General features: G+C 33.3%; 2 protein-coding genes and 1 non-coding gene across 3 annotated transcripts in view; 2 read left to right on the forward strand and 1 right to left on the reverse strand.

The window, feature by feature from the left end:
- The first annotated feature begins 1,777 nt into the window (after window positions 1–1,777).
- On the forward strand, window positions 1,778–4,049 carry LOC113515815 (uncharacterized). Its single transcript, XM_026900104.3, has 2 exons — window positions 1,778–1,838; window positions 2,893–4,049. The coding sequence occupies exon 2, from the start codon at window positions 2,916–2,918 to the stop codon at window positions 3,810–3,812; it is 897 nt and encodes a 298-aa protein (XP_026755905.2). The 5' UTR covers window positions 1,778–1,838; window positions 2,893–2,915; the 3' UTR covers window positions 3,813–4,049.
- Window positions 4,050–7,077: 3,028 nt separating this feature from the next.
- On the reverse strand, window positions 7,078–7,149 carry Trnap-agg (transfer RNA proline (anticodon AGG)). The gene has a single exon. It is a non-coding gene; the product is annotated as a tRNA-Pro (tRNA).
- A 4,278-nt stretch (window positions 7,150–11,427) lies between these two features.
- The window catches only part of LOC113514718 (uncharacterized), a 30,481-nt gene continuing 19,947 nt past the window's right edge, over window positions 11,428–21,961 (forward strand). Inside the window, exon 1 of the mRNA XM_031908660.2 lies at window positions 11,428–11,572. Coding sequence (XP_031764520.2) covers window positions 11,563–11,572 — 10 coding nt within the window. The 5' untranslated portion in view covers window positions 11,428–11,562. The remainder of the gene's footprint in view (window positions 11,573–21,961) is intronic.

Raw genomic sequence — 21,961 nt, forward strand, 5'->3', positions numbered from 1 at the left:
GAGAATGAAAACAGACCAGTTAGCCCATCATGATGAATTTATCAGGAATTAACCATGATAGTTTCCAGGAAGAATCGCGAGGAGGTCGACCTGGTTGGGTATATTGCTAGCAATGGGATTCTCAGTCTCCATTACTAATAATCCCTTCCCCCCCCCCCCCCCTAAGGGTATTAGCGGACCATCCAGACTGCCAGTATTTGAATCGTTGCAGAATGATTCACATGCTGGCTAACATACAAAAAATATAGGTTAGATCAATGTTATTTATTTATAAATGTAAAAATTTAATTTAATAGTATATATTTGGTACAGATTGATATTGTTAATATTTTGTGGGCCCTGGTTGCCTTTATTAAAGAATTTATTTATTTATTATTATTATTATTTATTATCTGTACTGTGCTGTACTATAGTTACTTATTTATTTATTTATTTAACTCTTTATTGCACCATAATACATCACATACCATATACAATACACCATAATACAATGACAAGTGAATAATTCAAGTGAAATACAGTAACATAAATACAGATTGAAATATACACATAAAGGTACAAAAGGCGGTCTTATCGTTACTTATATTGAGTACCGGATTCAATCCCTCTAAAACGTAACTATTTGCATAGTAATTTAACTACAATTTGACTCAGAAACGATGTAACATTGACGCACGCAGTTTTACAATGAATGATGTCATCTGCCAACTGAATTTCTAAAATCTCCTAAATTGTAATGCTGGTCGTGACACATGCATGTAGTTCATGTTCCCAGTTGCATTATTTCACTTCCACGTCGCAAAGATGACTACCGGATGAAGTGGAAACAATTATTGGAAACGACAAACATGGTAGGTTCATAAAATTCTCAATATCCAATTATGAACATAGTAAAACTACGGCTTCAATCAAAATTTTACTATGAAAGAAGAATGCTGCGTATTACCAGAGGGAGACTTTGTACAAAAGTCGATTGCTTGGGTAGCTCTGTCCCATTCGTGTTTCAACCGTGAAGCAGTTGTGTTTGCATAGCTGTGTTTCGGTTTGAAGGATGGGATATGGCGTGAATTTACTGGGTACAAAGGAATAACCCCTGAGTCCTTAGGAATGGCAACGCATGGGGGTTATCATGGGTGAAACAATATACTCTGTTATGTCCATGGTACTGCTCATGTCTATAGGCGACGGTTACCACTTTCCATCAGGTGGGCCGTCAGCTTGTTTGCCATTCTAAGTTGTAAAAAAAAATAAAAAAAACAATCTTTGCGTCTTTAATCCCATATTTCATTAAGTCCGCCCTGTAGACATATTATATCGTGTGCAAAAATATAAATAAATAAATAAATATCTAGAGGAGAGTTCAGAGGAATTATTCCGATTAATATCAGCTCCTAAATGTATTTAATTTAGATGCATACAAATGATTGTATGCTTCTACAATAAATAAATTTAGATTCGCATAAGATAAGTATTTTTACCATTACTGTCGTTTCCCCGCTTTGTTTTTGGCAAAATACCCTAAAATCGGGGTGAATGCCACTAAAGAAGAAAAAACAAACTCCCTAACCAAAGACTCATAATCGACGGAAGCCACTTACCATCAGATCTTTCTCTCAGGTCTCAGACCTCTTAAGTTTAAAGAAGAACTATCTCTAAATATTCTTAGACAAAAAAACCTCAGCATGTAATGTTATTATATCATCAACGGTTGCTATGTTTACAAAGCATCCTCGTCACACGACACAATGGCAGTTATGTTTTATAAAGAGATCCGACGCAAACTACTAGTCGACGATGTTATTGCACTCCTAACAGGCGGACGATACGCATACCTTGAGGTAATCATAATTTCATTTTTTTTATGAACGATAATGGTATGGTAACCGCGCTTGCGACAACGGTATACGCAGGCGAGGTACCAGTGAAGGATGATAGGTGAGGATGAAAAGGCAGATCAGTTAGCCCATCGTGATGAATACACTTGGAATTCAGCACGATGGTTTCCAGGGGGATCACGGAGAGGTCGACCTGTTAGGGTATATTGCTAGCAATGGGGCTGATAATTTGCATTACTAACAAGCCTTTCGCCCCACCATAATCCCATTACCTAATTGCATTTTCAATTCCATCAACCATTCGCAATGTTGCAAATATTCATCACTTTTGGAAATGTAATTTGGCTGTCTCTTAGATACTTTTCCTACTATTTATAATAAAATAAAATAAAAGAGAAATAAAAAATTAAAACAATATTTTGTGGATTTTTTCTCTTTCTGTTTTTACGTATTTTTATCCCGGCATCACGCAGAATTTAAAGTTTTTCACAATTATGTTTTTGAATACTTAAAATTTGGTGTAAATTTTATTCCCAAATCTACACATATAAATTTACGAACAAAAGGTAATGTCGACATAAATTAAAGAAAAAATGATGTAATAATTTATTCTGAAGAAAGAGAAAAAACACAATAAAATATTGTTTTAATTTTTTATTTCTCTTATTAAAAACGTTTTCAGGGTAATTTTTCTTACATATTATCTTCTATGTATAAACGTCGACTTGTTACAATGTTATGTACATAGACAATCAAAATGTAACAGAATTTAAATAATAAATCCTTTAACAAAATGAAATTGATATGTTAAATCTATAGACAAAAGCTACGATAAGCTATATTTCCATACAATAATTTAATATAACATCGTTTAACAACAATCATCATAATTAAAACGTACAAAACTATGTCACTATTAATTACTAATAAATAAAGAAGGATATTAAAAAACGGAAGCGTTTAAGATAATATTACTTTCGTCTTCTGACAAAAGTCTAACTTTCACTATCTACTCAAACTGGGCTCACGTAATAAATGCTAAACACTTCCTTCACAGAGACGAGCTGTCATGAATCCAAAATGCGTTCATTAGAGGGCATCTTCACTGCAGTACTAGCGATCTTCACCATCAATATAAATCTCCACAGTGCGGAGAAATGCGAACGGACGAAAATAGGCAATGAATATTACAAACGCCAACTCATTGCTACCATTGACGGCTACCCAACTGGTATGGTTGTAGATCCAAGAACCGAACACATATTTTTTATACTACATAAAAGAAATTACACCAAAGGCATACATCTTCTCAAACACGGTTCTTTAGGAGTGAAGGAGCTGCCGATTGCTGATGATATAAATGGACAATGCGTTGGCGTTGATGTGGCAAATAACGTAATTTATATAGGAACGAATCAAGGCTTGATTATCTACGACTATTCAAGAACTGAAATCACAGCAGACAGACCCATTGGAGATGACGACGTGAAAAATATATTTATTGATAAAGCTGACAACAGAATGTATATAACGACCGGATCGAATCACGAAATATTTAGATTCATGAATGACAGTGCAGCTGTTAAAAGATATGATAAAATACCGAGAGCGTATAGTTTCGTTCTCGATGCAAAGGGCAATGCTTTTTATGAATACGTCGACGGCAGATTGTATTTCTTTTCAATGGACTTGTACGAGCCGGTCCAGTATAAAGGTTTCACGAGAGAATTAAAATATATTCTGCAATTGAATAACGACGATGAAGCGATAGTTGCAGTCAAAGGTTCTCTGTTTAGATTGTTCACGAATAGTATTTTGCCTGTTAAAATAGGACAGTTGGATTTTAAAATCACAGCAATGACGTTTGACAATAAGAATAATATTCTAATTGGAACTAAAGGAAAGATTTACAGATACAAGCCCATTGATACCAATGATCCGTGCCCCCCTGATGATTATTTTATGTCTAGCATTTAAAGTCATGGTCATATTTGTGTAAGATTTTGCAGAGTTACACCTATATTTACTGTAATCTGCAGAAAATTTTGACGTACGATTGAGTTCCTCCAAATCCTTTTGTTTCTTCTAGATCTTTGGCTTCAACAGTTAGTATTATATAAATAATCTTTTAAGATTTACTTCAAGATATATTCATAAAATTAAAAATATAAAAAAAATTAAATGTAGAGTCAATTATTACCTATGTAATTTTATTAAATATTATTAAAATATTTTAAACACTTAAATAAAGACTTTTCATAATTCTTAGTTTTATTTCTTTCTAGTATAATTAGAATTAAAAATTATTTTGAGGATACACTATTAAAGTGTAACGTTTTAACACGCTAATGTTTTTTCCTGATGATTACAACCATACCAGTACAACCAACAGGTTCGATCCCTAAATATTTGACCTATAAGTTTGTCTGTCTGAGTGTTTTCTATGGATTTACAAAATGTCTAACAGCTATTTAGCAACTATAGTACAACAAACTTTACTCTATTTGAAACTAGATGGCGCTGTGTGGTTCATCCAAGGTTATTGTAATTTTATTCTAAGGCATTAGTGGCATTTTAAGGCATTAGTTTTCAATTTGAGATTTTTTAAATGTTACTTATTTATTCTTGGATATTATTTTTTTCATTTTTGACTTAAAGATTTATAGATTACTTCCATGTTGACAGAAATAGTTATATTTTTTGAGAAAAAATTTACTAAATTTAGCTTTTGAGGTAATCAATACATAATAATAACATTTCTAAACATTCAAGAGGAAGGAAATGAAATATAGCCAATCATCTAGTTACGCGTTCTATTGACTCACTGAGTGTCTTTACACATTCTAAGTATGTTTTACAACACTCCGTGCATTTGTACGTTTATTACTAGTATTTTCTCGCCAAATTGTTAATCAAATAGTAATTCTAAATATTAGAATACACTTATTGGTATTTCTTTATTCGCTTAATATCTCGTACAAATGTTGAAAAAATTATCGGTACTGATGGTAAAAAAGAATTTGTTGGATGAAAATGGTATGGTAACCCCGCCTGCGCTAACGGGATACGCTGGCGGAGCACCAGTGAAGGGTGATAGATGAGAATGAAAACAGGTCAGTTAGCCCATCATGATGAATTCATCATGAAGAATTAATCATGATAGTTTCCAGGGGGAACCGCGAGGTCGACCTGGTTGGGTATATTGCTAGCAATGGGATTTTTAGTCTCCATTACTAACAATCCCTTTTCCCCCCGGTATAAAAGAGTTATCAGAATCGGTTTAGAATTGGTCGAGATATATTGTGACATACAAAAAGAAAACACTGTTTCACGTTTTATATATATATTTTACCTAAATTAGATGTTATTTTGTGGAAATCCATAACACTGGTCAGTTGATTAGAATTATTTTAGTAATTAAATTTTGATAAACTTTGATGTCTACATTGAAGTACCTACATTGATAAACAATCATTTATTTATTTACTAGCTGACCCCGTAAACGTTGTTTTACCACTTATTGCGAAATAAATATAAAAATCGCGATTAAAATACAGGGGTTGATCGTAAAACGATGAAAATTTAAAGCTGTATGTATTTTTCAATGCTAAATTATAATAAAATAAAAATAAAAAAAATTGTTAAAAAAATAAAAAAAAATATTTTGGGGTGGGTCACCATTATCATTGAGGGGTATAAAAAATAGATGTTGGCCGATTCTCAGACCTGCCCGATATGCACACAAAATTTCATAAAAATCGGTAAAGCCGTTTCGGAGGAGTTTGGTAACAAACACCGCGACACGAGAATTTTATATATAAGATTAACTCTTTATTGCACCACTTAAGGAATGATACAATATATTTTAAATAATATGCTTATAAAGGACAAAATGTCGTCATATTGCTAAATCAATCCCTTCCAGACAACGGGTGGGTAGAGGGTTTTTTTTTAATTCTTTTTAATGGGTGAAAATGGAATGGTAACCCGCCCGCGCCATCGGTATACGCTGGCGGGGCACCAGTGAGGGATGATAGGTGAGAATGAAGCAGGTCAGTGAGACCATCGTGACGAATTCAACAAGAATTGTTCACGATGGTTTCCAGGGGGAACCACGTGGAGGAGAGGTGGTATATTATGTATGCCATGTAATAGCGTCACTAAAAATTAACAAATGATTAAATAACACTTTTTCACTTGAGATCATACATTTCTAATAATCACCGTGATACTTCATTGTACCCGCACGACCCAGAACACGCTCACATAATATTGTGCTTGGAATATGACATTGCGTTTTGGTGATTTAGTACAACTTTCATAAATAAGTATTATGTACCTACACGACGGTAGCTAGTGAGAGTTAATTGAACTAACAAAAACTTGCATTAACGACTTTACGTTCACATACATATTTTAGACGTGAATACAGTATTTTAGGCGACTTCAGACGAGCCGTGTGCCTTTAATCATTTATTTAAATGCATTATGGAAAATCAATTATCGAAATCGATGTTATGTGAAATAGTATATATAGAAATAAATATATCCTGTCTACTGTCTATAACGAATATTCTTCGCATTGATAATTATGCATAAAAATACTAATAGAAATTTAAATATTTATTTACGTATTTTATAAAAGAGTATGTCAAAATCCAGAAATCTAATTTTATATATTATATGTTATTTAACGCCATCTATAACTATGATATCAATAATTTTAATAAATAACTTGCTACATCCAATAGATGGCGTAACTTGTAATAAAATTGTATTAAATTTTATATTCACTTAGAATTTTTTTATTGATTATGGAACTGAGAAATACAAACGAATTGACGACAAACAAAATAGGCATATCAGCTTGGACATCACAAAATACACTGTGATGTCCGTGGTACAATAATATAATCTATTTGTTCCTTAATAACGAAAAAAACAAACCAACAGCGATTAAATCTCTTTGGAAGAAAGTAGATTTAGCCTCTGAAATAAATTAACATATCCATATAACTATATCCAATCAAATGAAAAGAGTCATAGTCAACAAGATGTTAATAATTTAAGTATATAATAATTTAAAAATATTATGTGTTTTTCCGAAATCAGTAAAAACTTTTTTTTTTGTTATTGTCACGAAACGTACTTTTTTTGTCAATAATTTTTTCCAAAATATTAACAATATAGAAATATATTCTTAAAATAAAGAGACAATGGAACAAATAACAAAAAAGTATTTGGGCTCGTCCGGGATTTGAACCCGGGACCTCTCGCACCCTAAGCGAGAATCATACCCCTAGACCAACGAGCCGGTTGATATGAATGTTGAAATTACTGTATACATTTTGTAGAATAACAATTTATATAATTTAAATTTAATTTAATAAAAAATTAAACCTAAATTTATAATAACATTTGAATATATCAAAATAAACTTGCATATAAACGAAATATTCATAATTAAATGTAATAACCCTTTACAATATTATGTATAAAGTATAGAATTATATACTTACATATATATATATATGCTTTGTAGCCATCACTCGATTACCGACTCTCGGTAATCGAAAGAGCATAGGCCACCAGCGCCGCCTCCCAGCTCGATTCCATGATTGTATACTCTAGATTAGCGAATGAGTTGTCTCTGCCAATTAATTACACTGTACTGTCTATAAGATTATGTTAAGAGTGTCCATGTTTTTATGTGTATTACAATAATTAATACGATTTATATGTTTACCTCCAGTAAAAGTATATTCCCACAAATAAAAAACGGTTTCTTTAACCCCTAACCCCAAGAACTCACTATAACTTATATGTCTTGTCGTCACGCCTATCTCCCATCGAAGTAGGCAGACACAATAGAATTGCCCCAATCCATACTTACCCCTTTCACTTACTCCACATTCATCAATCTATTCATACAAGCATGCCGATTACGTGTACTTTTTATACATAACTTATAACATAATTAATTGGGGGAAAGGGATTTAGTAATGGAGACTGAGAATCCCATTGCTAGCAATATACCCAACCAGGTCCACCTCCTCGCGATTCCCCCTGGAAACTATCATGGTTAATTCCTGATGAATTCGTCACGATGGGCTAACTGGCCTGTTTTCATTCTCATCTATCACCCTTCACTGGTGCTCCGCCATCGTATCCCGTTAGCGCAGGCGGGGTTACCATACCATTTTCACCCATAAAAAAAAATATATAATTAATTACAAAGGCATTTTGGCAATATAATGATAATATGTTTAGACTAAATGCATTTATTATTATAAATAATTATGATAATCTTTCATTTAATGACGCGGATGACCAGGAAATGGTGTATTCAGTTAGATAACGAGATGAGGTATTAAATCATTTCAATTATAAATATTTATTTATTTATATTTATAAGCCTGCCACATAGTAAGTAATGGAAATATATTATCTATCTATCTATCGTATCTTTATCCTGCAATGCCGCTGGTGTTGTGGGTGATCACGGGCGGCGGTAGTCACTTACCATCAGGTGAGCCGCATGCTCGTTTGCCCCCTGTGTTGTAAAAAAAAGAGTACAAATTTGTTACTATAATATAATAAGTAAGCACAGGGGGGACAGGGATTGTTAGTAATGGAGACTGAGAATCCTATTGCTAGCAATATACCCAACCAGGTCGATCTCCTCGCGGTTCTCCCTGGAAACTATCATGGTTAATTCCTGATGAATTCATCATGATAGGCTAACTGGCCTGTTTTCATTCTCATCGATCACCCTTCATTGGTGCTCCGCCAGCGTACCCCATTAGCGCAGGCGGAGTTACTATACCATTTTCACCCATCAAAAAAAAAAAAAGTAAGCACATAAAGCCGTGTGACAACACATTCAGAACATATCTAAGAACAAAGAATTACATAGAAGGAGTGATAAAATTGTCAATTCATAGCAGGCTAGTGTACTTGCATACTTTCTACATAAACCGTGTCCAATATATAATCTAGTAATGTAAAATTTGTTATTGACAAATAATTGACACATCAAACGTTTTCTATACACTAGCCTGCTATGAATTGAGAACAATAGCAACTGATGGTGTATCTTTCGTCCTCATTTTACTATTTATATTTGCATAAGAAGAAAGGAGGCACCCATATGATTTACAGTTTTTTATTTTATCATACCTTCTGTGTAATTCCTTGTTCTTGGGAACATACACTTGCTTTAAAAAACATTGTGAATTTATCCTGAAAAAGTTAATCTCGTCTAGTGACATCACTGTTCTTATTTTAAAACGAATAAAACGCACCAGTTGATGACGAGATGTCTTGTAGACACATAAGATTTAAAATTTGACTGACATGGGGCTGACACTCCCCATAACCCTACATTCGTACGACAAATTCAATATTTTTTATTAAATTTTATATATATATATATATATATATTATATTATTGTGAGCAACGGGACTGGTAGTCCACATTAATAACAAGCCTTCCCCCCCCCCTTCACCCCATAAAAACAGATTTTTTTTTAATGGGTGATAATGGTATGGTAACCCCGTCCGGCGGGGCACCAGTGAGGGATGACAGATGAAGATGAAAGTAGGTCAGTTAGCCCATCCTAACGAATTAAACTAGAATTAGTCACGATGGTTTCCAGGGGGAACCACGTGGAGGTCGACCTGACAGGGTATATTGCTAGTAATAGGGCTATTTGACTCCATTACTAACAATCGCTTTCCCCCCCCATAACAACTGATTAGGTCACGATACACGTGTAATCTCATTACCATCAATTATATAATCACAATGAATGTCTCCCACCAGCAGCTAGTTCAGTCGGGTTCATCGCATTGTCTCCGGTGAAACTGGATCTCAGGCTCTAAAAACTTAGATCTGATCTTCGGAGTATTGTTCGGTGGTGTGCCAAGCGTGAGTCGGCGTTAGCTTTGACGGGTTCTGCGTTATTTTAATACCTACCGTACCTCTGTCCTATTCGTGTTTCAACCGTGAAGCAGTTGTTGCATGGCTGTGTTTCGGTTTGAAGGGTGGTATATGGCGTGAATTTACGGGGTACAGACGAATAATATCTGAGTCCTCAGGAATGGCAACGCATGAGGGGTATCATGGGTGGAACAGTATACTCTGTTATGTCCATGGGACTGCTCATGTCTATAGGCGATGGTTACCACTTTCCTATCAGGTGGGCTGTCAGCTTGTTTGCCATTCTAAGTTGTATAAAAAAAAATATTTTAATAGAAACTGTAACCGTAGTTAAAGAGGTTGAATATTTGTGTTATACAATATTGTCTGTATGGGTACATCTGTCCCACTTGTGTCTCTACTGCTATGCAATTGTATTTGCATGACTATCTTTCGGTTTTATGGTATAATATCTATACTTATAATAAATCTGTAGAGAGGTCAATTCTGTACATGAAATATATTTCCAAAATAACTATCAGCGGGTGATTAGTGATCGATACTGATGACAAAAATGCAATCAGTAAAATTTTTAGATTATCAGAGTTATTAACAAAATATGTCATATTATTAGAGTTGATATTATAAAAATCGATGCGTGCTACTTTTGTAGATACAGACCTCGGTATCTTATTATGCAAAATTAATTAAAATGGACCAGAAAAATAACAGATCAAATGCAATTTGATAATTAATCCAGACAACGTTTGATTGAGAAATGGAAATCACAAGATCGAATCCCGGTGTAAAGCTCTTGTCACTTGTTTCATGCGGTAGGCACGTAAAGTCGTCGTCCGGGCGTCCGGGGGAAATAGATTGTTAGCAATAGGGATCTATTGGCATCTGGACTACCTCTACGCGGGTCCCCCTTGAAACCATCTTGGTTAATTCTTTATGATTTCACCATTCTGGGCCACTGACCTGTTTCATTCTCACCTATCATCTCACAATGAATGTCTCCTAAACCACCTTAGAAGCACCTTAGAAGCCTTTGTATACAATGACAGCCTAAAATCTCACAACAGATGGCGCTACAAACATGAAAATACCAATGAGACTAGTTAAAACTCTGATGTCAAAAGTTTCTAGGTCACTTTCAGTATACAAAAAAAAATTATAGAATCATTCTAAAAAAAAATGTTTTTTTAAATTATGATTAGATAAGATATTATCTGATGCATCATTATTATGTATGAACTTTTGAATTGAAAATGAACCCTACGTAGTAATTGATTACAGAGCAAAACACATTCACTTTTAAATTACATTTTATATAAAATACACAATATACATTACTTCTTTTCTTGTTAGAGTGTTATTTTTAACACGTATATTAGCAGCATTGAATAAAAATATTGTAAAAGTATCATATAACATCTTTACTATGCGACAGAATGCATTTATCCACAGCGCAATATTTACTTTTAAATAAAACACTATTGCTTCTTCGTAATCGAATAGAATTCAAACTGTCGGTCGATAGCGTCAATGGACTTTAAACAATTCTATAGAAATATACTTAAAGTTAAAACACCACCTCCACACACGTACCGTTGATTTAAAACGAATATACGCCAAGAATACCGGCCAGTAACACTTTTTAATCTGTTGTGGCCGCTAGGCTTTTTTTTATATATTTTTAAGTGATCGAAGGAATATAGTGTATACAGTTATATTATATGTACTATAAATAAGTGATTAACTGAGTTTTATGTATTTAATAGGTTTTTAAATATAACAACGGAAATGTTATTGGGTAAGTCAGGAATTAAAATAAATATTTTTTTTATAATGTACCTAATTATATTTCTTTTATAATTTAAAAATATATGCCACAGAAAACCCGACTTCAAACAAGACTTAATTTCAATAAAAAAGAATCAATAAAATCAGTTCTAAATCGGCGAAAGGTCACTTAAAAATAAACATTTAAAACCTCTTCTTGAAATTGCTTGAATAGTAAAAAATAATGTATATCGATTAAATATATTAATGGTGTATGTAAAAGCTATATTTATGACTTCCTGTGCCAACCGTAACTCTTATGTTATGTATTACATATAAGTATAAGGCAATAATATGTCGATTATATAAAACATAACAATTAGACATCATAAAGATCGATATCCTTACTTCCTCACTAATAAAATTGTGAAAGTATTAAACACAAGCTGTTTAATAATGTAAACATACCTAGGTTACTTTTTTACCGGTCTATTAATATTATCCCTTCCACGCGGACAAAGTCGCGTGTAAACATTAGTCAATATGTAAACAATTCATTTATGTATAATTTTCAATCATAAAAAAAAGCAAATTAATCGATGCAGATTCAGAGAATTTTCCTCTAGCTCAATCTTAGACTGTGAAATGTTTAGTCTGAGAATGAGCTCTTCCTATCGAAGATTTCTCTACAAACTAAAGTCTAGGATTCCTCAAAAGGAGCGTTATAAGGTTCCTTCAGGATTAGCAACACGCACGTAACATCCCTGGTAATGCAGGTGTCCATAGACTATAATATTATCAAACGGGCTGTACTATATGGCTTTTGCCACCTTCGTAATATAAAAAAAAAATGTTAAGAATCAGGCCACGTCACTTCGAAAATAAAAACCTTTGTATGAAATTCTATGCAACCAGTTCATTTAATTTAAACATTTTATGCTGTATAAAGTCTTTTATGATACCGTTACGATGTCGTTGTTTTCGATACAAATATATTATAGATAGTTGTGTAATATTATAAATATTCATTTATTTTATTGTTTTGATGTTTCTCAGTGGTTGTATAGATTCATTTTTAAATGTCGACACTAAAACGATAGTGCCTACTCTAAGTTTACTCTCTGATAAAGAAGAAAAAAGGACCGCATATGTATGATGAAAAATATCTCAAGCGATAAATTAAATAATAGATACTTATATATGCTTTCATTAAGAATTGCAAAATATTTTTTTGACGTTTATTTATTTAAATTGATTCTGATACCTAATTTGACCTTACAAAACAATCTTTTCAATTCAGTTTTGTATGTCAAGAACGAGATATTACAAAAAAAAGCAATAATCGCATTGTATTAATTATGTCTTAAATTCAGAAATTTTTATGATACAAGTACTTTTTTTTTTAATGGATGATAATGGAATGATACCCTATCCACGCCAACGGTATACACCGGCGGGGCACCAGTGTGGGATGATAGGTGAAGATGACGCAGGTCAGTTAGCCCATCGTGACAAATTCAAAGATAAATCAGTCACGATAGTTTCCAGGAGATCCGCGTGAAGGTCGACCTGATGGGATATATTGATAGCAATGGGGACTAACATACCCACTACTAACAGTCCCTTCCTCCTGATACAAGTACTTAAAATATCTAACAAAATAGACGTCCTAAACAAATCACAAAAAAACCTGTGACACTGCGACCCTTCCATGATCTTTGTTAGCGCCGTTTTAAAGTTCGCTATTTTGTTAAAGTTAAATTATTAAAGTTCATATCATTGACAGGAATTTTAAGATGTTTTTTATAGCGATATTTTTTTATCCCTTCAGGATATAGAGTGTGTTTTCCAAAGGAAAATATTTATCGTATATATATGAGTGGATTACAGCCACAAATTAAGTGCTGCAGCGTTTCTTGTTTGTTCTCATTGTGACAAAATCTGCGAACACTTTTTTGGGGAAAAGCCTAGTATTATATATAACAAGAATAACACGATAATAAATAAGAATAACACCTGAGTCCTCAGTAATGGCAACGCAAGGGGGGGTATCATGGGCGAAACTGTATACTCTGTTATGTCCATGGTACTGCTCATGTCTATAGGCGACGGTTACCACTTTCCATCAGGTGGGCCGTCAGCTTGTTTGCCATTCTAAGTTGTATAAAAAAAAATGGTATATTATATATAGTAGTAGCATATGCTTGTTTAATTTACAATATCCAGTGAGATCCCTTGTTAATACACAAAAGGAGTTAATTAAATCGTCATTTTTTTTTTTAATGTTACGTTTTTTGTATGTTTACGTCGCTAATTCTGAACCTAATTTCATAATTCTTTTAAAAACAATAGAGTTAACTTTCATCATCATCGTCATACCAGCCTTTAACTGTCCACTGCTGAACATAAGCCTCCCCTTGGGGGTTTTGCCAGTAGTTGCCACGCTTGGCAGGCGGATTGGCATCCGCAGTCAAGCTTTAGAGATGTTTTAAGAGGGACGCTGCTGCCCATACGTCACCCTCCCTTAGTTGTTATTTTGTGAGTAACCATCGTTCTTCGTAATTATATATATATATATATATATATATATATATATATATATATATATACTAGCTGACCCCGTAAACGTTGTTTTACCACTTATTGCGAAATATAAAAATCGCGATTAAAAGACAAGGGTTGATCGTAAAACGATGAAAATTTAAAGTTGTATGTATTTTTCAATACTAAATCATAATAAAATAAAAATTGAATTTTTTTCAAAAAAATAAAAAAAAATTTTTGGAGAGGGTCACCCTTATCATTGAGGGGTATAAAAAATAGATGTTGGCCGATTCTCAGACCTACCCAATATGCACACAAAATTTCATAAAAATCGGTAAAGCCGTTTCGGAAGAGTTTGGTAACAAACACCGTGACACGAGAATTTTATATATAAGATATTAGGATTATTTTCCTAACGTTAACAGTTTCCTAAATTAATAAATCACTTTTCTATAACTATCGTGTTTCCCATAACCACTCATGTTGAGATCCAGTTATTCTTGTTTCGAATGCTAAACGATTCCTGCTCATACATATGTAGTGTTACTTAACGAAGTCTTGCTTTATGGAATGTGGTAGTGGGTGACATTGCTCATACAACATGAGTGAAATGCACATGATGCAGACGGTGCATCCTGGTTGACTTGGTAGGTCTTTGACCTAGCTAATTCTCTCACTTATATCTTATATTATACTTTTATCTCAGTTAAAACCCCTTGCACACTAACCACAACAGGATTTCATTTATAACTCCCCCCCCCCCCCCCCGATATATTGCAGAGAAGGCATTATTAGAAATGCGGTCTACTGGCCCCATCGCTAGCAGTATGCCCTGTCAGGTCGAACTCCACGTGATCCCCTCTAGAAACGAGTGGCATCCTAGGTGTATTCATCACTATAGGCTAACTGACCTGTCTTTTTATTTTCACCTGTCATTCCCCACTGGTGCCCCGCCAGCGTTTACCGTTAACGCAGCCGGGATTACCATTCCAATACCATCCATCAGAAGGAAAGGGATTGTTAGGAATGGAGACTGAGAGTCTCATTGCTAGCAATATACCCAACCAGGTCGACCTCCTCGCGGTTCCCCCTGGAAACTATCATGGTTAATTCCTGATGAATTCATCATGATGAGCTAACTGGCCTGTTTTCATTCTCATCTATCACCCTTCACTGGTGCTCCGCCAGCGTATCCCGTTAGCGCAGGCGGGGTTACCATACCATTTTCACCCATCAAAAAAAATACCATCCATAAAAAAAACAGTCGATATAAATGTAGTAAGTCCATAATTATTGTGCCCTTAATGCGACAGGCCCCTAAACTCAACAAGACATCTGTACCTCAATAATTGTAAATCCACCAGGAAACCTTTACCCAATTAGCTCAAAAATGTAGGTCGTATAAATAACTCCACTATTATTATATTATTCGGGTATTCTGACACTTCCCTATGGTTGACTGGGAGAGAATGCTACAAGCATTTTTATTTATTTATTTATTCATTAGTACATATATGTGTACATGGCGGACTTAATGCTAAAAGCGTTCTCTCCCAGTCAACCATAGGGAAGTGTCAGAATACTCGAATGCGATACTAGTAATTATTGATATACATACGTACTGAAATTACATATATAAACGAATAAATATATATGAATAACAAATATACTTACACATATATAAAATATACTATATTATACAAGGAATTGAGAATAATATAAAGTACTTATTTTTTTAATTAATACCTAATGACTTCGATTGTAAACAGTTCTTAGACATATATACAAAGATACACCTGCAACTTACACTGTGACCACGCTAAACAAAAAACCTTTGCCAGCGCGTGCACAGCCATAAAGCCACGTTTTATTAAGGTTACTTTTTTTATTGATGCAGCACAAGGTGATCAGCTCAAAAAATTAATATCTACTTACGACATAATTGTTGTTGTTTTTTTTTTTTAATGGACGATACGGGTAATGTAATGGCAACCCTGCGCTGTCGGTATGCGCTGGCTTGGCACCAGTGAGGGATGATAGGTGAGGATGGAAAGATAGGTCAGTTAGTTTATCGTGATGAATACACTTGGGACACGATGGTTTCCAGGGGGGGCCATGTGGCCATGGGGCTACCTGATAGCATATATTGATAGATAGATAAATACCATAGATAGATAATTTATTTACATTACTTACAGCACACAAATAACAATACAAACATACACATAGTACAGACATACACAGTAAAAGAGATAAAAGAATGAAAAACAAAAAGCACCAAAAAGAACAAAAAGCAATTGCTAGCAATGAGACTGGTAGTCCTTCCCCCCTCCCCTAATTGTCGTTGTATCAGCTATTAAACACTGTTGAACGTGGCCTCCCCATAAGGGGGTATTTGCCAGTAGTTGCTACACTTGGCAAGCGGGTTGGCAACTGTGTAGGTCCACCGAATAGACTACCCCTTCCTTCCCTGTGGGTGTTGTAAGAGGTGACTAAGAGAACCTAATGGTAGAAAGATGGGCAGCAGCGTCTCTCTTAAAACATCTCTAAAAGCCTAATTGTCGCCTGCCAAATGTGGCGACTACTGGCAAAACTCTCCTTCTGGGAAGGGCTGAACATCCACCATCCGCCCATGTATGTAAGCGACAATTGCCACTTTCCATCAGGTGGACTATCAAAAAATATACACAAAATTTACTAGACGGAGAATTTGTACAAAAGTCGTTTGCTTGGGCACCTCTGCCTCATTATATGTTATTATATGTTTCTACCGTAAAGCAGTTGTTTGCATGGCTGTGTTTCGGTTTGAAGAGTGCTATATGGCAGTGAATTTATATAGGGTACAGAGGAATAACACCTTAGTCCTCAGGAATGGCAACGCATGGGAGGTATTATGGCCGAGACAGTATACTCTGTTATGTCCATGGTACTGCTCATGTCTATAGGCGACATTTACTACTTTCCATCAGGTGGGCCGTCAGCTTCTTCGCCATTCAAAGTTGCATAAAAAAAAACTACAAGCCAATCGAGGACCTTGTCGCATAATAATGCTCAATGAGTTATAATGGCATACTGTTTAAGTATTAAGTAAGATGCACCAGACGATCTTACAAGAAAGTTGCGCGCCTTGACTCCGTAATACTGCACGACCGGATCTCCCCGGTCTGTTCTGAAGCTCAACTAAATACCATTAAGCATTCAGAGTCACGATTATGGAATTAATGTTAGTATTCAGAATTGCATTTAAGCGTTATAACATTGATGTACCTAAAAAAACACTGGGTACACAATCAGAGACAAAACAATTAAAAAAAAAATAAAAAAAAAGACTAAACATTATGATGCAGCGCGTTTTAGATAAATTTTACAAGTTAATTGTTTTTTTTTTTTATATAATTGAAATTACCTTTATTCCAATAAACTTGTTTACGAGCTCTTTTAAATCATAATCTTTTATGTTGTTTTAGCTATTAACTATCCACTGCTGAACGTAGCCTCCCCCGTAAGGGGGGTTTTAGGTTTTAGCAATCCGCTTGCCAAGCGTGGCAACTACGCTTGGCAAGCGGATTGGCAACCGCAGTTAGGCTTTAGAGATGTTTAAAGAGTGACTCTGCTCCCCATCCCTCGCCCTCCCTTAGTCGCCTCTTATACCCACCATCCACCATCATCTTATACCACCCATCACCCACAGAAAAGGAAGTGGTGGCCTATTCTATGCTAGGACCTAAGGCCGACACCATCACGACATGATTGTAATACTAGTCTTGGAATGTTTTTGTCTGCTGAGAATAACTCGCAATAAATTTGACAGTTACTCCTTTAAATCTCTGTTAACATTATATATATGTATATATATGTTAAACATGTGGAATCCTTATATTATATAGATAGAGCATAGAGTCTCAACTTTTTGTCAGCTAATTGACAAATTAGGTGACTCGTTTCTTTATCAGTATTCTATATAATTTATCTTGACGTATTTATATTTAATTAATTAATAAATAAGATTTTACGCTTTTAAAAAGACGCAATAATTATAATACAAAATAACTATAGAAGTTATAAAGGAAACTAATATTTACTAATATTTTTAAGTTTATTTTAGTTTTTACAACATAACAATATATAATAATAATAATAATAATTTATTTTAAAATAAATGTTACATTTTAAATATAGGTAAAACTCTGCTCCCTAAATAGGTAAATCCTGTACTTTAGGATAATCAGTGCTCTTCCCTATACGGCATAATGACACAAAATTAAATAAAAAAAAAGAAACAATACAAGTTAAGGTACTAATACAGTAATGATTTAATTTGCCCATAAAACACTCATAACTATATATTTATCAAGCAAAATTGTATGAAAAAGTTGACCTGCTTTTCTCGAAGCATTTGTATGGAGACACTCTATCTATATTTATAATCTAAAGTGATTTTATGTGACCGATTTTAAAAATTAACAAAAAATGCCGATGTATGTAATTCGATCTTTATAAATGATAACTACATATTACTACGTCCACAGATTATGTGCTACGATCGATTAATTTAATTACAACGTATAAATTACCTGTGCAATTGCTTCGAATGATTAATAATATTTAAATAAGAGAGAACATAACCTGTACGGAAATGACCATTCGCGCCAAATTTTAAGGCGACGTTCCGTTACATAATTATTAGGTAGGTTATGTCATCCGCGTATTTTGTGGTCTAACCGAACGTACCATAGAGTTTTTATATGAAAAAATACAGGTTGTATGTAGGTTAATGACACTTTATTATACGACAAAATGACTTCACTTGATTTGTATGGAAGTTCAATTTAGATTAAATATTATGATGTGTTATAATATAATAATTAAGTAAATCATTTCCTTTATGATTCTTATAAGCGGTAATTATGTTTAATTAAGTATTTGAAGTTATTTCTATTGTAACTATTATTTTTTATTTAAGAAACAAACTGCATTCTTATCTTAAAGAAAATATTGTAATAAATAATTAGTCAAATAAACAATAATGATTCTACCTTATTTATTACCCTATTTAAAATTAATCACTCTTAAAACTTATTTGGCTTAAAATGTAAATTTATTATGCCATCTCTTTTTTTTTTAGTACGTTTGTTCCCTTATGGAACAGGCTAAGGTCGGAGACCATGCTGCCTAGTCTTCAATATGATAATTTGTCTGGAATTTTATCTTAATCGAAGTAAAATATTAATTACATAAAAAAAAAACAGTTTTTAAAAATGAAAATTAAACATAAAGTCAAATTGCTTTAAGATAATGTTTTAACCAAAATATCAATACAGAATAACAGCTATACAAAGAAAAATATTAAATGGTAAAATAAGTTTTTAGCGATCGCTTAACTTAGCTTAATATGTAGGTAACACAAAAAGTCTGTCTAAGTACATACATTCAAATAATCTGTCTGAATGCTAGCATTCTTATATCCTTCAAACACTTATAAAATTCATTACCCTCTTTAAAACTGCGCGGTCGGTTAGTCGGAAGTTTAATACTACAGCTGCTTACATAACAAATGGCATTGATCTTATTCTGTGTACCGTCAGCAAAAAAATAGTTAAATAATTTCTGTTTCTCTACCTCTGTATACACAAACACACAAATTTGTGTAAATAAAAACGATTTCCTTTTCTTGTGTGTACACACACACAGTCATTTTTTAACTCGATTGAAATATGTCACCTGTCACATTCAACAATTCGAGATAATATAATTTTATTATAATTTAATTTAATTATATTTTAATGTTTGTCAAACACAAGGCATGCTGTGGTTGCCTATAAATGTAAGAACAGTGAGATCTGATCTGCCAGTGTATTGTATTAAAATTTTGCTTTAGTGTAGCTGTATCTTATGTTGGTAATCCTATAAATAAATAAATAAATATCTAAATCAAAGAAAATTAAATAATTTGAAAGAATCCTTACGATAGACATAAGCTGTATTCAACTTTATAGTAATAGATAATATTGTTTACAAAGAACCAATAGTAAGTTATGACTAGGCTGTATGGGCCATCCTCTTTGCCTGTCCAATTTGAACGAATTTTAAAACAACAACAATTGATCACATCCTGAATTCGAATTCGAAAATCGATTTTAGGGATTATTTCCTAAATGTAAAAGGTTCTTTGCCGTGTTAGTTTTATATGAATTTAAAGAAGACTGATGTCTATTTATTGGAGGAACAAAATCTTATTATAACATAATTAAAATGTAATTTTTTTTATTTAATTACTACCTGACACGATAGATGTCGTTCTATCAAAAGGTATTAGAAACAGTTTGTATAGGGAAAAAAGCAAAATAGATATCTTTTTTAAGTTTATACAATATTTAATTTCGAAAAGATCTTAATTTAAAAAACATTAGCCACATTTGAAGCAGCAATTCTTGAATTTTGCGCTTAACAACATATTTAGTAATTAATTTTAATTTGTATATATAGATTTTGCCAGCTGTCTGTACATAGCAACTCGACGTAGACACAATAGTGCAGAGTCACTTCCTACATAATTACATATATATAGCTGTACAGATAGATAGATAACAAACTTTATAAGTGAAAATGGAATGGTAACCCCGCCTACGCTAGTAATCTACACTGGCGGGGCTTCAGTGAGGGATGATAGGCGGAGATAAAAGTAAATCTATTGATGCAATGTGACCAATTCACCAGGTTAAAAATATTTTTTTTGTTAGGGGAAAATGAATTGACAATAATGAGTATAATATAAAATTTGCTTGTAATGTAGTTGGTTAGAATTGTATTATATTAGATATAAAATAAATTAGAAAAAATAACCTCAAAATTATACATTTTCCGCGTAATAAAAAATTATTTGTACAAAAATTAGTAGAAAAATATATCTGATTTAACTCAAATATAGTTCTGAATATTTACGAATTAAAATTATAATAAATTAAGTAAATTTCTGCAACTTCAATTCCATATAAATTCAGAACTGTCAAATTATACGCACACTAGTGCAACCGTTTTCTCGTCTAATTTTTTTCGATTGCACTGCCGTTCTGTCAGCACGTAATATATTATGGTACATCTACTAGTAACTAGAGGTTTTGATACAAAAATGTTTACCTACTTGAATTACCTACCGTGTTACAATGCAGCTGTTTTTTTTTAGTACGTTTGTTCCGTTTTGGAACAGGCTAAGGTCAGAGACCATGCTGCCTAGTCTTCAATATGATAATTTGTCTGGAATTTTACTACAAATGCAGCTGTTATTTAACATGATTTGACAGTGACATTTCTTTTTTTATTGTTGACAAGTGTTCGACATATTTGATATTTTTTTATATAACATTACGGATTCAAATGACTCATTTAAGTAACATTTATTCTTTTTAATTTTTAAATTTTGTATGCCTAATTATGGCAAAATTTGAGGACTTATACTTATTACATCTATACACTTACCATGTTTTTTGTAAATAAATAAATAACATTAAGCATTGTCATTAAAGACGCATGGGTCGGTAAATACAATTCCGGCGTCCCGAATGACAAAGTCAACGAGCCTGTGAGTATTCCGAATAATATATAAATAAAATAAAATAAAATTAGATAACGATGGAAGCAGGCGAAGAAAAACAATAGCGTATATATATTGTCATTGACAAAAAATAATAATAAAAAATACAAAGAGGTTTCACAACATACACCCCACCTTGCGCATACGCATTACTACAGCGCAATAACAAAATACAAAATTATATGTCAAGTCGATGAGGAAGTTTCACAGGACGACCAGAACGTGTAATCTTGGCTGGACAATTTTCAACCTCAACTTTAGAATCAATAACTTTATCATTTGATC

Source organism: Galleria mellonella, unplaced genomic scaffold, assembly GCF_026898425.1.
Source record: "Galleria mellonella isolate WM207_F2 unplaced genomic scaffold, CSIRO_AGI_GalMel_v1 utg146, whole genome shotgun sequence".
NCBI classification, from domain to species: domain Eukaryota; kingdom Metazoa; phylum Arthropoda; class Insecta; order Lepidoptera; family Pyralidae; genus Galleria; species Galleria mellonella.

What these genes read in the sequence shown, in the direction of transcription:
- LOC113515815 (XM_026900104.3), top strand. Translation starts at nt 2,916, where the DNA reads ATGCGTTCATTAGAGGGCATCTTCACTGCAGTACTAGCGATCTTCACC.